At 38.4% G+C, this 15,160-nt stretch overlaps 1 protein-coding gene across 4 annotated transcripts; it reads left to right on the top strand.

The window, feature by feature from the left end:
* The first annotated feature begins 758 nt into the window (after positions 1-758).
* Positions 759-15,133, top strand: rhot1b (ras homolog family member T1). 4 transcript variants are annotated; one of them, XM_087172514.1, is made up of 21 exons: positions 759-1,133; positions 2,063-2,121; positions 2,302-2,383; positions 2,589-2,632; positions 2,726-2,779; positions 2,943-2,995; positions 3,430-3,538; positions 4,879-4,980; positions 5,204-5,302; positions 5,485-5,593; positions 5,694-5,814; positions 6,213-6,297; positions 6,780-6,925; positions 7,282-7,382; positions 7,669-7,799; positions 8,140-8,223; positions 9,507-9,629; positions 9,735-9,937; positions 11,966-12,088; positions 13,285-13,439; positions 15,101-15,133. In XM_087172514.1, exons 1-20 carry the CDS (start codon positions 1,097-1,099, stop codon positions 13,400-13,402), a joined length of 1,983 nt encoding a protein of 660 aa, XP_087028640.1. In that variant the 5' UTR covers positions 759-1,096; the 3' UTR covers positions 13,403-13,439; positions 15,101-15,133. The 4 variants fall into 4 exon arrangements, with proteins under 4 accessions (XP_087028640.1, XP_087028639.1, XP_023256670.1 ...); XM_087172513.1 differs by lacking the exon at positions 15,101-15,133 and adding an exon at positions 13,569-14,612; XM_023400902.2 differs by lacking the exon at positions 15,101-15,133 and having other exon boundaries at positions 760-1,133; positions 13,285-14,612.
* The last annotated feature ends 27 nt before the right edge of the window (positions 15,134-15,160 follow it).

Genomic DNA, 15,160 nt, shown 5'->3' with positions numbered 1-15,160 from the left:
TGATATATATTTTGTCACTCCGCATGTTTTTAGGCTCATATTACTTCTGTTTATACTGTACTTACATAGTTTCACTAAATTAATTTGTGATTAATACATACACAATGCACCAAAAGTGGGTGAAACTTGGTCGCCCAGGTGATAAAATTGACCATGAATTACCAAATGATTTCCAAACCTCCTACAGTAGTAATTGAATAATAGTAATTATTAGTAGCAGTAGTAGTTGTAGTGGTAGTAGACTGTTTAAGTGCACTTTAACTTTGAACTGAAAATATGTTACAAGCTCACTGCAATGAATCCTCTGAATTATATTTCTGTCTCAACAATTTGATAGTATGGTGCAATAATAACAGAAAGCCTACAGTAGCTGATGATTATATATCTATAGCTCAACTAAACTTCTAGTTTCTGCTGTTAGGGTTCTTGCCAGTAGATGGCGCAAGTTGACAGGTGGGGCAGAGCTGGAGGAAGAAAACTAAGACGTCTCACTCTACACCATTCTCCTGATACCAGAAATGTTATCACGCCAACCAAGCAGCGAGCACATTAGGATTTCTGAAAAATATGAAGAGCTCTGTCTGTATTCTAAGTCGCAATTTGTCATTATAGTTCTTACTGTTTAGAGACTGCCAATGACCGTACTAGAAGGTTAAGAAAGTGGGTGACTCTAAAGTTTTTAAGTGATTCTTTCAAAAATATACGATCTTTGCTCACCCTCACACAGTCAGCTGAATCAGAGGGGCGTGGTGGAAAACACGCTTGCTAACGCCCGCAACAGTCAAGTTTGTGTGTAGGTTAGCTGGCTCAACACAACAGCAGTAGCAGCATATGCAGTACTGTTAAATGACTGACCGTGGCAGGCAGGTAGAAGATATATAAATATATATAACCTTGTTGTTATCTAACGGTTTGTACAAATCTGTTACAGTGAACCGTCTGTTCTGAACCAGTATAAACCGGAGAGAAATGCGAACATAGCCGTTAGCAAGCGAGCCAGGCCGAGGAGAGCTGTCTGGCTATACCTTCATCCAGACAGGAGCATAAATGTTTCACACAAACCAGTTTACCGAGTTGGTTGTCGACGCTGGAGAGGATGCGCAAGGACGTGAGGATATTATTAGTGGGAGAGCGTAAGTAAAGCTGTTGTTTCCAGTGCTGGACAGGTGAGACTGTCTACGGGGTCAGCCGTTAGTGTTCACTTCACATTGCCTTGATGCTACTAGCTGGGAATGTGATGCTGACAACCACACCACTGTCTCACGGTGATGGTGGTGTGTATTTTAATTTTAGTTCATTCGCCTTTACGCCTCGTATCTTCTATTGATAATTAAAACAATTAGTTCATATATTACAAACACAACAGTTTATTCTTACTCCTAGCCCATCACGTAACCCACCTTATTTCGCTAATGTCATTGAGGTCTTTCCCAACCTTTTCTCTGAACTGAACATTGAAATCACTGCAGAGATACTTTAAACTACAGCAAAGCTAAAGAAATTGATACAAATTTAATTTAAATCTGTATACAAATGAGAAATATCAGGTGACATCTTCCTATTTGTTTTTCCTGTGTTCAATAAAGTATTGGATTATCACTGAATAAAAGGAAGTGTCTTCCAAACAGGTGATGGTCTTTTCTAGAATTATTACTTTTATAGACGTTTTTTTATTTCAGACTTCTGCTTTTTCCTGGCACAGCTCCACAGCAATCCCAGTTGTCTTGGGAACTAGATTGTTTCCTCTGTTCTTCTAAACTTAATATTATTAACAGATCATTTGATGAAACATTTTTCACAGGTCTCTAGCTTAGTAATAGAAATTCATCGAGTAATATTAAAATCAGCGCCGCAATGGAAGCTGCAGTTCATAGATCACACACAGCCATTAAAATTGTTCTATGGTTTTGTAATGTCCACAGTGTAAAGTCTGTGCCCCAGTCTCATGGCCTGAATAGCTTGTAAAGCTCAATTAATTATTTTCACATTAATTATAATGAGCTAGTGAGCAAACATAGTTCAGGGTATGCTAAACTCCTCTTCTGTCTCCATCCCTCCATAGCCAAGGTGGGGAAGACGTCTCTAATCATGTCCCTGGTCAGCGAGGAGTTCCCAGATGTGGTATGGAGAAACATTTTGTCAGATAATGGTCACCCTGATGATGCCTCTCCACCTTGAACTAAATATTTGCCTTTGTGGGGTTTATCACTAATGATTTGACTGTTTTATTGAAGCTCTGTAGCCAGTTGTAAACATGTCTATATGAGCCATAGCCTAGTGTCTCCCTTGTGTCTGTGCCAGGTGCCCTACCGAGCTGAGGAAATCACCATACCTGCAGATGTCACACCAGAGAGAGTTCCCACACACATTGTGGACTATTCAGGTACTTTAAGGCCATGCCTGTTTCTTTCTTTTGATTCTGCAGTGACTGGAAAATGTTTCCATGTAATAGTGTTTCAGTATTGCTGCATTAAATGTTGGTACCCCATTTTGGGAAATCATAAATATATACATTTTTTAAATGGCTAATTGAGAAAGAAGAGTGCTTTCCGGGTTTTAACTGTAATATATTTGTCTTTCCCTAACAGAGGCAGAGCAGACAGATGAGCAGCTGTTTCAGGAGATCTCCAAGGTTAGTCAGTGCAATATACATTTCTATTATACTTGGAGATAAGTGCTGAGTTCTAATGGCCCTAATGGACATCTGTGTTGGTCTCTCACATAGGCAAATGTGATTTGTATTGTCTACTCTGTCAACAACAAGAAGTCTATAGAAAAGGTGAGTTACCTCTGCTGCTAGCATTTCCATAATTTGTTTGCATTACAGTTAAACAGTATAACTTTACATGTGAGACCATGTGACTTATAGATTAGAAGTTGTCTCTAAAAATAGAGATCTTTGTATGTTTTCATCTTTTCTACCTTTGTTTTCATCTGGGTAGGTGACCAGCCACTGGATCCCCCTCATTACCGAGAACACGGACAAGGACAGCAGGTGTGAACTTATAAAAATAGTCCATAGTTTGATGTCATGTCAGTTTTGGACTAAAGAAATATGGGATGGAAGAGGGTGCCTATTTCTCCATTGGCCATGAGCATGTCAGCAAGTCTGCATTTTCTGTAGCAAGAGGCCAACCATTTCAATTTTCTACTAGTGCTTGAAGTGATGACCTATAGTCACAAGGTGGAAAATGTCTCACAATTGCTTCACTGTGAGCAGCAGTGTAAGTGCAGCATCTCACATGAGCAGATTCAGCCTCCTGCGTTGTGGTATTCTCACTGTGATATCAGTCACTGCTGTTATTGGAAGGAAAATACTGAAATTCATACAATGAAAAGTACTCTTTTGAATTAGCAGTCACCAGCTGTTGTCATTGACATTTCATGTGATATATAAGTGTTGATGCAATGCTGTGGTGGTGTGTCCAGGGTTCCGCTGATCCTGGTGGGCAACAAGTCGGACCTGGTGGAACACAGCAGCATGGAGACCATACTACCCATAATGAACCAGTACAGTGAAATAGAGACTTGTGTGGAGGTGAGAGACTGACCTGATTGATTAATTAACAAGTTTAATACAGTAGCAATCCTACAGATTCAGACAACAGACAAACACAAATCAAAGGCGACACAAATAGAAATTAATATCTTCTTCTTTCGCCAACACATAATCAAAATATAAAGAGGGGAAGAAACTAAACAGCAGTTCAACATTAATATTTGGTGGAAATTGTGAACTAAGTGGGAGCCAAGAGGAACAGCCTTGTTTTTAGGTTACTCTCAATACATTTGTATTTTATCTGTGGTGTTTTGAAGGCTTTTGTCAGTCCTTTCAAGATGCATAAGTTTAGGTAAAAACATTAAATCTAAATAGAATTAATTGCATTTCTACATAATGACAGGAAATAGAATAACCACAGATTATAAATGTCAATACATTCACAATATCATCTCTCTCGATTTTCTTGTGAAATTTATTGATAGTGACATACCTCCTAACCTGGTGTCATAAGTAAAGCCTTTTACAACTTTGCTCCTACTGTATGTGTTAATGTTTATTATTCTCATGTAGTCAGCTGCATGATTTTGAACTCTGTGAACTGCCAAACTGGGGAAATCAGCAGCCTGCAGATAATGTTGTCAATTCTTAGTTGGTATACATTAACATATTGATTGTTGTTTCAATGCTTTTGCCTTTTTATCCTTTCTGACAGCTGCCGTCTTCTATTTTTCTTCTATTTTTTGCATATGTACTACATGCAGTGTTTGTAACAAGTGAGAGTAGGGGAGGGCAGTACAATAAAATTTGATACTTGACACTGGCTTAAGCATAAGCTTAACATAACCCCACATCATGGTGAATGCTGTATGTGATGTGTCTGTGCAAGATTAACCAGTAGTGTGTGAGAAGTCTTCTGTTATGATTGTGTTTTTTTCTGTTAACCTCATCCTGTGTCCCTATTTAGCGCTGACTACTCTCCTCTTCTAACAGGGAGTCACCTGTGTTTTTTTTCGGAGTAGTTAATTAGACCAGGCGTGTCGCGCACACAGATCCTGTGTGTTAATACCCTGTCTGGCCCTTGCTTAGCTCTCATACACATACACACCTATACAGTACATGCCAACATACACACACAAACCCACACCTATAGAGACAAGTAGGTAACAGCAATGGCCCTGCTTTGTCAGGACACATTGTTGACAGTGTCACTGCTGATACACATCAAGCAGGACCTCAGTGTACTTGTGCACACTTGCTTGCAGTTTGTGTTCAGGTTTTTTCTTTCCAAGGCTATATGTAGGGTGTGAAGGTACTGCACTGCAGCATTGAAAATCCATGCATTTATAACCAAACTCCCTTCTTTTTCTTATGTATAGTGTTCAGCAAAGAATCTGAAAAACATCTCAGAGCTGTTCTACTACGCCCAAAAAGCAGTTCTGCACCCCACCGGTCCCCTCTACTGTCCTGAGAAAAAAGATGTAAGAGCAAAAATAATCTATGCAAATTCACGGAAACTGTTTGTTTGATGGAGGGGTTAGTACACTCATAGTACACTATCTAATTCTGTCAAATGTGAATTGACAGAGAATTCATATCTGAATGTCTTAGTCTTACTACTGGTGTAAACAGAATTTTAGCAAATTGTAAAGTGTGAAATATTTTTGTTTGAAGTAACTTTTGATTTACCACTTTGATTTCTAGATGAAGCCGCTTTGTGTGAAAGCTCTCACTCGAATCTTCAAAGTGTCAGATCTGGACAATGATGGGATTCTTAATGATAATGAGCTCAACTTCTTCCAGGTAAATCAACTGATGAATATTGTAGATGACAAAGTTAACAATAGGTTTAAAAAAAAAAAAAAAAGAAGTATAATTTGCAACTAATGCAATTGTTATTGTTTCTTAATTTTTGGGATGAATCCATTACCACACTTGTGGACTGTTTTTGACTCACATTGATGTTTTTGTCTGACTGCTCATAGCGGACATGCTTCAACACCCCGCTAGAGCCTCAGGCATTAGAGGATGTAAAAAATGTGGTGCGGAAGAATTTGAGCGACGGGGTTTGTGATAACGGACTCACTCTGAAAGGTAAGAATAGATGGAGTTACCTCTTTTTTTCATTTTTTAAAACATAAACTAACAAAACTGCAGTCACATTATTTCTGACTGCGTTTCTGTGACTCCATAGGTTTCCTATTCCTCCACACCCTGTTCATTCAGCGAGGTCGCCATGAAACAACCTGGACAGTGCTGAGGAGATTTGGATACGATGATGACCTGGAGTTAAATCAGGACTACCTCTTCCCACCGTGAGTCTCAGACTTTATTTTTTAAACATCAGGTACCTTTTTTTCCTTTGTGATTCATCAAATTATTTCTCTGTATATACTGTATGAGGCTACACATGCATTTGTCCACACTATTTTTTTTTATTTTCTTAAGGTAACAATGTAGTTATATCACTTTTAGTTCCTTCTGCTCATTGTGCTCAAATTGTCAATGTTTCATTCACCAATTGACATAACACTATTGTTTTTAGCAAGGTAAGATTAGTAAGTAGAATTAATATGCACATTTTCAACACACCTGCTAATATGTCTGCTTAATCCCACCGTAACATTTATCCCTTTTTGTAAATTTTTGTAGTAATGTTTATTGTGTTTATCTTTAAATCTATGTGAACTTTGTGATATCTAACTCTCTCTAGATTGAAAATTCCTCCAGACTGCACTACAGAGCTCAACCATAATGCCTACCTCTTCCTCCAGAGCGTCTTTGACAAACATGACAAGGTACAATCCTGTAAAACCTGGTTCTTTATTTGCATTAGCCTCTGCCCTAGAGAGGCACTTAGAAGAAGCTGCTCAGTACGCAGCGCCGTGTAAAACCAAAATACCCTCCCATAGCCAACACTGACCACCTGCTGAGGCGTGATTTAACTTCTAGCCACTGAGGAGGGATTGACATGAGCATTAGCTGCGAGGTTCAAATGAAAGTCAAAGAGTAAAAGTGGCAGCTTGTGCCAAGATCTGCTTTCTGTCATAGTGATTGGTGTGAGCTTTGGTCCATCATGTTTGTTTTCTCAGGTAGAGGTTGAGACAGGAAAACAATTGACTGAATTATTATTATTATTGTTGCTACCACTGAGCAAGTGCAGTTCATTCAGTTTACATCCACCCTTAAAATCCCACCTGAGATATTTCCTGCTTTGAGCAACATAGTCCATATTTTGGCATAGATTTACTTCCTGAACAACAATCTGTGTGTCTGTCAGGACCGTGACTGTGCCTTGTCACCAGAGGAGCTGAGGGACCTGTTTGATGTTTTTCCCTACATGCCCTGGGGTCCAGATGTCAATAACACAGTTTGCACTAATGACCAAGGCTGGATCACTTACCAGGGGTATCTCTCCCAATGGACGTAAGTAGGCATTTAATTAATTTAAAGCCATTTTGGCCCTGTTCAGACCTGGCATTTACAAGTGTCTTGGGTGATCCGATCACAAGTGGACAGCTCTAAGTACGTCAGTTCACACCTGGCATTAAAATGTGTCTCAAGTGACTACATGTGAAGGGGATCTCTGTGATCAGATCACCCGAGATGGATGGTAGGTAGTGCCAGGTCTGAGTAGGGCCTATGTGTGAAATTTAAAAGTTTCAGACTTTGGTGACGTCTAGTGGTAGTATCAAAAAAGATGCTGTTGGCTAAATGGCATGTTTCTATATTTAATGGCTCTTCCATTTAGTTTTTTTTTCCTTCAACTTACTCTTGTTCAGGCTAACTACATATCTCGACGTCCAACGATGCCTGGAGTATTTGGGTTACCTTGGTTACTCAATAATTGCTGAGCAGGAGTCCCACGCATCAGGAATCACAGGTATTTTAACATGTGATATCACAATAATGCTGCCTATATGGAAGAAATTTTGACGCTGTTGCATAACATAATGTAGTTATCGTATATGTAAATTGCTTTGCACGCCACTATTTTACTCATCATGCACTAGGTCATCACATCAGTTAGTCAACACTGTCATAGCATCAGCTGTTGGACGGTTGAAGCAGCAGTTGAATGTTATTGCTGAGTGACTGCAAGCATGTGCTGTGTACAGCAGCAGTCTTAACTGATCCTCTGATGCCTGTGTGTGGTTTTCCCCCTGCAGTGACCAGAGATAAGAAGATTGACCTGCAGAAGAAGCAGACCCAGCGCAGTGTCTTCCGCTGTAATGTCTTTGGAGACATTGGCAGTGGCAAAAGTGGTTTCCTCCAATCTTTCCTGGGTAGAAACCTCACGGTAAAAAAAACATAAACACCAGTAATGATCATACCCATTTTAATGCATATTTTGCCATCAGATATATTTCACTATGTCCCAGTGTTCATGCTTTCATAACCCTTCCATCACAGAGACAGTGCATAAAGTAAATCTTGTTTTACATTGTCATATTTGATAGGTATTCCACTAAACATACAGATTTTTCGTCTGTATGTTTTTTCACATAGTCGCATATTACACTTATACACTATAAAAGTAAATATCAGATTGTATGAATATAGTCTGACATAGATTTTTCCCATAATTTACCTCACACTGTCATCTGACTTATATGACCTTTCTCTTCTCTTCTTCTCAGCTCCAAAAAACAATTAGAGAAGAACACAGATCCTACTATGCCATAAGCACAACATATGTTTACGGCCAGGAGAAATACCTTCTTGTGAGTATGAGAAACCTCCAATATTTGAATTACTAGCAATTTTTGCAGTCTTGGGTTGTGTCTAGATAAAGCTCTTCCAGTGCTAAAAACAATTTAAGATGAGAGAATCCTTTATTAAACAAAAGTAATAAACAAAAGGAATAGCATTAACACAAAATAAAATACAAAATAAGTCAGATAAGTAAATGAGATAAGTGAAATAATACATTATTATACATATGAAATACTGATATTGCAAAGTTTAGTATATGTTGATATTTCACAAATGGATTGTCAAAAAGGTCCTCAGTAATGCCCTCTACCTCCAGATGTTCTGGCTTTTCTTATATGGTGCATTTGCATTGTGAGACCAGTTCATTATTCAAATGCAATGCAATAATAATAATTCATAATAATTACCAATATTCTGATTTATGTTACATTTCATTATATTTATATAATAAAAAACTACAATATGTGCATTGTATATGAGGTTGTCAACTGTGAACCATCAAGGTCAGCCCAGTCTGAGGCTGGCTGTACTTATCTGGCTGTGTATATATAAGCTGCTTATCATGCTCATCTAGTGCTTTTGTCAAGCAAGCATTTCTACTTGCTTGACAAAAGCCTTAGCATTGCACTACTTACTTGCAAAAGTGCAAATTCAACACAGTAGTGTTTGCATGTACTATTACAATACTCAGCAACTGAAATATGGCTGGTCTTGTGTGACTGTTAAGGTATAGACAAAACACTCAACATATCAGCTCTGCAGAATGGCTACTTTTAGCTCGACACGTTTAGCAGCTAAACCACAATCTCTGAAGCTAACCTGCTAGCCATATTTAAACATGGCGTTAGTACTCGAGTCGCCTGCCCTCTTTTTCTGTTCTCTGGGTCTCTAAAAGTTTCACACACAGTAGGCCTGGACTGATCTTCAATAATATCAAGCATTGCAATATATCCCAACATTTGCATTTTTCATATACTGTTTTTTTTTTCTTCTTTTTTTCCGATTTTGCACAGTATGCCCTGCTGGCTAGATCGATTCTTATTTCACTGCTTTACTTACTTTACATTTTACCTTGGCATGTGAAAAATAAAACTATTAACTGCTGATGATGAACGCACTGACACTCCCTCTGTGCTGGCATTCAAAGTAAAAGACTCCGCATAGCGCAGCATAGTGAGTCTGTTTCTGCAGGAACAAATAACTGGAGCATAAAGGCTGTGGTGCTGCTGCATTAGTGAAGCATCCTCTACAGAAGAGATTGCTAAGGTACATGACAAACTCTCCTCTCCAGCTTCATGAAGTCTTCCCTGACTTTGACTACCTGTCTGATGCTGATATGGCCTGTGACATTGTCTGTCTGCTCTATGATGTCAGCAACCCTTACTCCTTTGAGTACTGCGCCAAAGTCTTCAAGGTAAGACTATGTATTCACTGGTTCGCTATATATCAAAACAAAAAATGTTTACTCAATTAATAACTTAAACATCATCATTCATCACCCTGTCTCTTCCTCCCTCAGCAATACTTTATGGACAGCAAGACACCCTGTATGATGATAGCAGCGAAGTCAGACCTGCCAGAGATCAAACAGATGTATGGCTGCAGTCCTCTGGAGTTCTGCAGGAGGCACAGGATGCCGCCTCCCCAGTCCTTCACCTGTAACATAGCAGCAGCCCCCAGCAGAGACATCTACACCAAACTTACCACTATGGCCATGTACCCGTACGTATACAGACACTACACCAGAGTCATTAAACTTGCACTAGATTTTTTTTGCACATAAAGTAGACAGTTACAAAGTCATTTAAATTGATGTAAGTAATGTGTATTTATAGCTAAAGTTCATATCACTTCCAACCAGCTTTTGTTCACAAGCAAGGGTTAGGCCAGGAACACACTGACTGTGTGTCGCGCTGTGTGGCATGATCTAGAGGTTCTGTCTCTCACTTATTTTTCATGCGTGTGTCTCCCAGCAAGAATAGACAGAGAAAAGACCTGTTGATGTCATATTAACATCATACCAGCAACCTTACATAAAACTGACACCTTCCACTATAGTTTCTATGTCTAGGCTAAATCTGAATATGACACGGACATGAAAAAATATAAATTTATTTTTTAACCATTTTAGCAGCTGCACGTGTAGAAGATGATATTTTACTGACAGTTTCTGTCAAAATTAAATCAGAATTTAATTTACAATAAAGAGAAATCAAACTTTCCAGTAACCTGCAAACATTATGTAGAGAGATAAAGCTGGCAGCTGTAGCAATGTAGCACAGACGCAGCCAGTGTGAACACACATGCATGCTTCTCCACAGCAGTTCAGCAATGTCAGCCGATACGCTCACGCAACGCAGGCAGTGTGTACCCGACGCTTGTGTTACAACAACTGTAATTTTGCAGTTTTGTGATACAGTATAGACTTGAATCTCATGTTATTTAACCTGAATACAATGTCATTCAAATGATAGAGCTTATAATTGATTAATTTTTATTACACCATTTCTTAACTGTCTGTGAACATGAGGCCCAACTTTCTGGTTTTAAATATTCCAAAGTCATAGCAGAAGTTAACATGCTTTTATTATCACTTTTACTAGTGGAAAACCTACCAACTAATGAGTTAAACTATGATGGTTAGTACAAGCTGTCATCCACCAGAAGAAGACTTTTAACTTTTAGTCCCAAAAGCATATAAAAGGGAAATTCATTTTTTTAACTGCTGCTACAATCTGGAAGCTTAATCTTTTCTGTCTGACACAAGGTCTGTGTTTAATGTTTGCCTATGTAGCGGTTGGTACTGGGAGATATTTTTAACATAATCTATATCTTGTTTATACAACCCCCCTGGGTCTATGGAAAATTGCACTGGCCAACTAGACTTGTATATCGTCAGCTACATGTGACCTGAACTATGAGTTTCTGAATGAAAGTGAATCTGTCTGAAACAGGTAGAGTAGATGAGATGGATTTTTTTGGTCAAGATTCATTTAAACATAGTTTACAGTAAAAATACAAAGCTCTGCTCTGTTCAATTTCTACTATTTCATTCCCTTGCTCAGGATAAGCTTACTCCCTCAGGGGATGTTTCTACTCTCGGCATGTCTCAGTATCTGACATCGTGTTCTCCAGTCTACATGCATTAATACACTTCACTGCCCTCTGGACATGTTGCTTTCAGTCTGATGCCACAGTGTTTTGCATTGTAGGTAAATGGGTCCCCCTGGAGAACACTAATGTTGATCTCTCCCTGAGGCTCCCAATCTTGCAGTCAAGTTGTCAGCACAGATAAACTGTCTGCACATCACACAGTTAAACAGTTACATTATTATGGCAGACTTAAATCTAGAGCCCAGTTTATTGAATTTACTTATGCCATATTGATGCGGTGGTGCCATCCTCTTTTCTGGGTTCACAGAGCATAAATTGTTTTTAAAGTGCTTGTTCATCCACATTACACGTATTTTCTCATCTACTTTCCCTTCATTGATTAGTGTACTGAATACCTTCATTGTCCTTAATATCCCACAGTGGAAACATTTCAACTTCTCTTTATGGACCTGGCTTTGATGTGATGAGCCACATTGGACTCTTGTAATGGTGGAGGCACTTTCAACTCTTAACTTTTTTTCTCTCCCCCTTGTGTGTATTGCGTGTGTCCCATTTTCTGGGGTATGTTTTTAAAAACCCACCGTGTGTGGTTTGTGTGTTTTTGTGTGGGTGTGTCTTCCCCAAATCTCTCCTCAGCCATGCCCGGCTGCGCTGCATGTGCACTTGTAACCGGTGCACCTTCTGCTTGTGTCAGAACTTCCTCAACTCTGAGCTGCTGCAGACGGTCAGGGCCAAACTCTACGCTGTCGTACTTAGAAGGTCCTCTTTACTTCTTACGAACGTCTTTTCATCTCTGTGACATGTTACCATCACCACCCTGTACTAGCTTTTATCGGTTATTCCTTCTTTTTTCATTCTGCCATTCTGCGTTCTGCTTTTTTCTTTTTGAGTTGTTTGATTTTTAGGCACTGGACCAATGCTTTATCACAGCAGGCTGTTGCAAATTCCACCCTGTGGAAGTGACTCACATACGTTTTATACAATATTCTGTGAATATTGTCTATACTTTAATTTGAGACTACAGTAATATGATGTTTCTGCAGATAATAATGCCTAAGTCTATTTAGTGACTAAATGTTTGCAGGTGGTCTTTACCTCTGATTTTATTTTTACTCTCACATAGTTACCATCCTCCCACAGCTTAGCTTTTCATTTAGCAATACAATGTTGAACCATGTCTTTTTTTCTTTTCTTTTTTTTTTACTTTCCTCTCTTTAGAACATCATTTTCCTGGCACCTTTGTCCATCTTTTTCATGTTGTCAGATTACTTTGATTTTTGTCCTTTCTCTCCAACAATCCTTTTTGGTTTCTACATTATCTTCTTGCTTTCTTCCTTTTTCACCTTTCTTAATATTAACATTGCTTGCAAGCTCTTTGTGTAAGGATTGTAAGCAGCGTTTCCAGTTTTGATTTAAATCCCATTGTAATTCGGTTGGTGTCAACTTTCCTCTTGTTGTCTTCTTTGCTCATGTGACTGTTCCTCAGCCCTCTCATCTAACAGAGATGTCATAACTCATTTCCAGTCTTGTTGTCTTGTGTCATAACTATAATCCTGCACGTCCCTCATCTATTTGATTGGCTTTTGCTTCAGCGTCTCCATATTTAGAAGCTATATCGCTGTTCTGTCATCACGTCATCCTTATTTTCTTCAGGTTTATTTGATATATTTTCACATCATCTTTTTTAGCAACACTTCTTGCTCCTGAGACTTCCATTCATCATTTTTCTTTCAAACTGGAGAGTTATTAGTTTAATAGAAGTAGTTGTATATGATGCAGTAGATTGTATAAATAGGCTGAGGCTGAGTCAGGTCTGATCCATTCAAGAATTAACTAGGTTTTTTTGTCCTTTTCTTCATCATCCCTATTTTCAACTTTGTTTCTTTACTGTTTACTGTTCTTCCCTTTACTCTGTCTTTGTATTCATTTATCTCTCAACCTTCTCTGTTTAACAGACATGTCAGCCAAGCAGAACTGACAAGCTCGACCTTCTGGCTCAGAGCGAGCGTTGGGGCCACAGTGTTTGCAGTGCTGGGCTTCACCATGTACAGAGTGCTGCTCAAACCACGGTGATGCTTGGGCATTTTGGTCCAACCTCCTTTTACCCATGGTACATATAAAGCTATTTTGACCAGTCACAACATTAGTTTTTCCTGTTTACATTAAGTGAATGAAAAATTTCTGGAAAATCTGTCACGGTTTTGTAGTTTAATAGAAAAAATTTATTTTTTTTTTGCAGGAAGAAAATATGTGCAAACTTACTTTAGCAAACATCTTTTTTGCATTTTCATTCCACTGTAATTTTCTCTTCGTGGGGATAAAAGAGAAAAATATTTAATTTTGTACCAAAATTGCTAATTTGCTTAATCTGTCTGTCTGCAAATATTTGCAAAGTAAAGTAATATATTTATATTTATATTTAAAATATTATGGTGAGCTGCTGGTGAGCTGTAGTGAGATACATATGAGTGAGTTACAAATATAGCTATTTTTTTGGTTGCTTGCTGATTGAAATGACGAACAACTTTGGTGTCGTGTAATAGGGATTGCAATGTGTGAGGTATGCAGAAGAACTGATGCTTTCATTAGACTGAACAATGTGTAAATAATGTATATAACATAGTAGACTGTACAATTGTTTGTCCAGAAGGGCCATGTCTGACTTGCACTTATAGCCAGGTCATGAACTTGCACAAACATTAGCATTGATTACTCACATTGACAGAACATTGGTTTGTCTTTCATGGCCAAAAGCTTGGACGCACGTTTTTTTTTTTATTTTAATGTTTGTGCATCTGAGCATGTGTTTCATCAGTGGATGTGAATGTGTGGAATTAAGGCTCTCCCTCCGCTCTCTCTCTTGTCCTTACATACTGATCACTTTATTTGTCAGCTTGTGTGTGTGTGGATGTGTATGTTTATAAGCTAAGATATTGTACATTTTGTGTTTGCATGCTTCAGAATTTCTGACCACATTCCAGTATTTTAAGACTTTCTTTTACAAAAAAAACGACCACGTCAACTTCTCTATATTGTTTGCCAGCTCCAAATAATCCAGGGTCGTTGTTGTTAAGAGTGCTAAACAGAGGATAGTTAAGTCTTGAGTCCCCGTGAAGTTTGCAGATCATTTGTTCCTTGTGATTCCCAGTCAGCTCTCCTGGTCCCAGAACATGCAATAATGTTAATTTCCATATAACTGCAACTGCTTGCCACAAGGTTCAGTTTGATGTGTTCACTCAGCCTTGCCTTTCCAAAAGTTTACAATAAATAATTATGTCTATTACATCTGGTCTAATGGAATTTATTGTTTTTACCAAGAGATTTAAAGATTTTGTCATTATTTTACTTTCCAGTAATCAAATTTAGGAAATTTGATTTTTTTTGTGTGTGTGTGTGTCTGAACAGCACTAAACCACAGACGACTCTGCAGGTGAAGGATCATGTGTTACTTGTAATGAACAAGATGCCAACAGTATGTTTTGATTATAGAAAAGGAACTTTGTCAATTATTTGTTACTATCACAACTGATTTATTATTCTTTTCTATCTCATATCCTACCCATTGTCCTTTTCTTACATGAGTTTTTATCTATAAAGTTCAGATTGTATGGAAAACTATGTAATGATAGAGAGAGGAAGATTTACTGAGACACAAGAGGGCAGCATTGTTTCAAAAAAACTTTGGTAACACAAACCAAATTGTTTGCCATGTTAAATATGTTTTAAAGAAAATGCAGTGCAAAACTGACTCAGGCCTGTTCATGTGTCTAGATGAGTTCACCAGCTTTCATAATGAGCCAGTCTGAAGGGAGTATATGGACCAGGGTGAGC

The sequence above is a fragment of the Seriola lalandi genome, unplaced genomic scaffold (assembly GCF_002814215.2).
Source record: "Seriola lalandi dorsalis isolate HSWRI2012SDOR001 ecotype SW California unplaced genomic scaffold, Sedor1 jcf7180002053069, whole genome shotgun sequence".
In the NCBI taxonomy this organism is placed as follows: Eukaryota; Metazoa; Chordata; class Actinopteri; order Carangiformes; family Carangidae; genus Seriola; species Seriola lalandi.
This window is presented reverse-complemented; position numbering and strand designations above follow the sequence as displayed.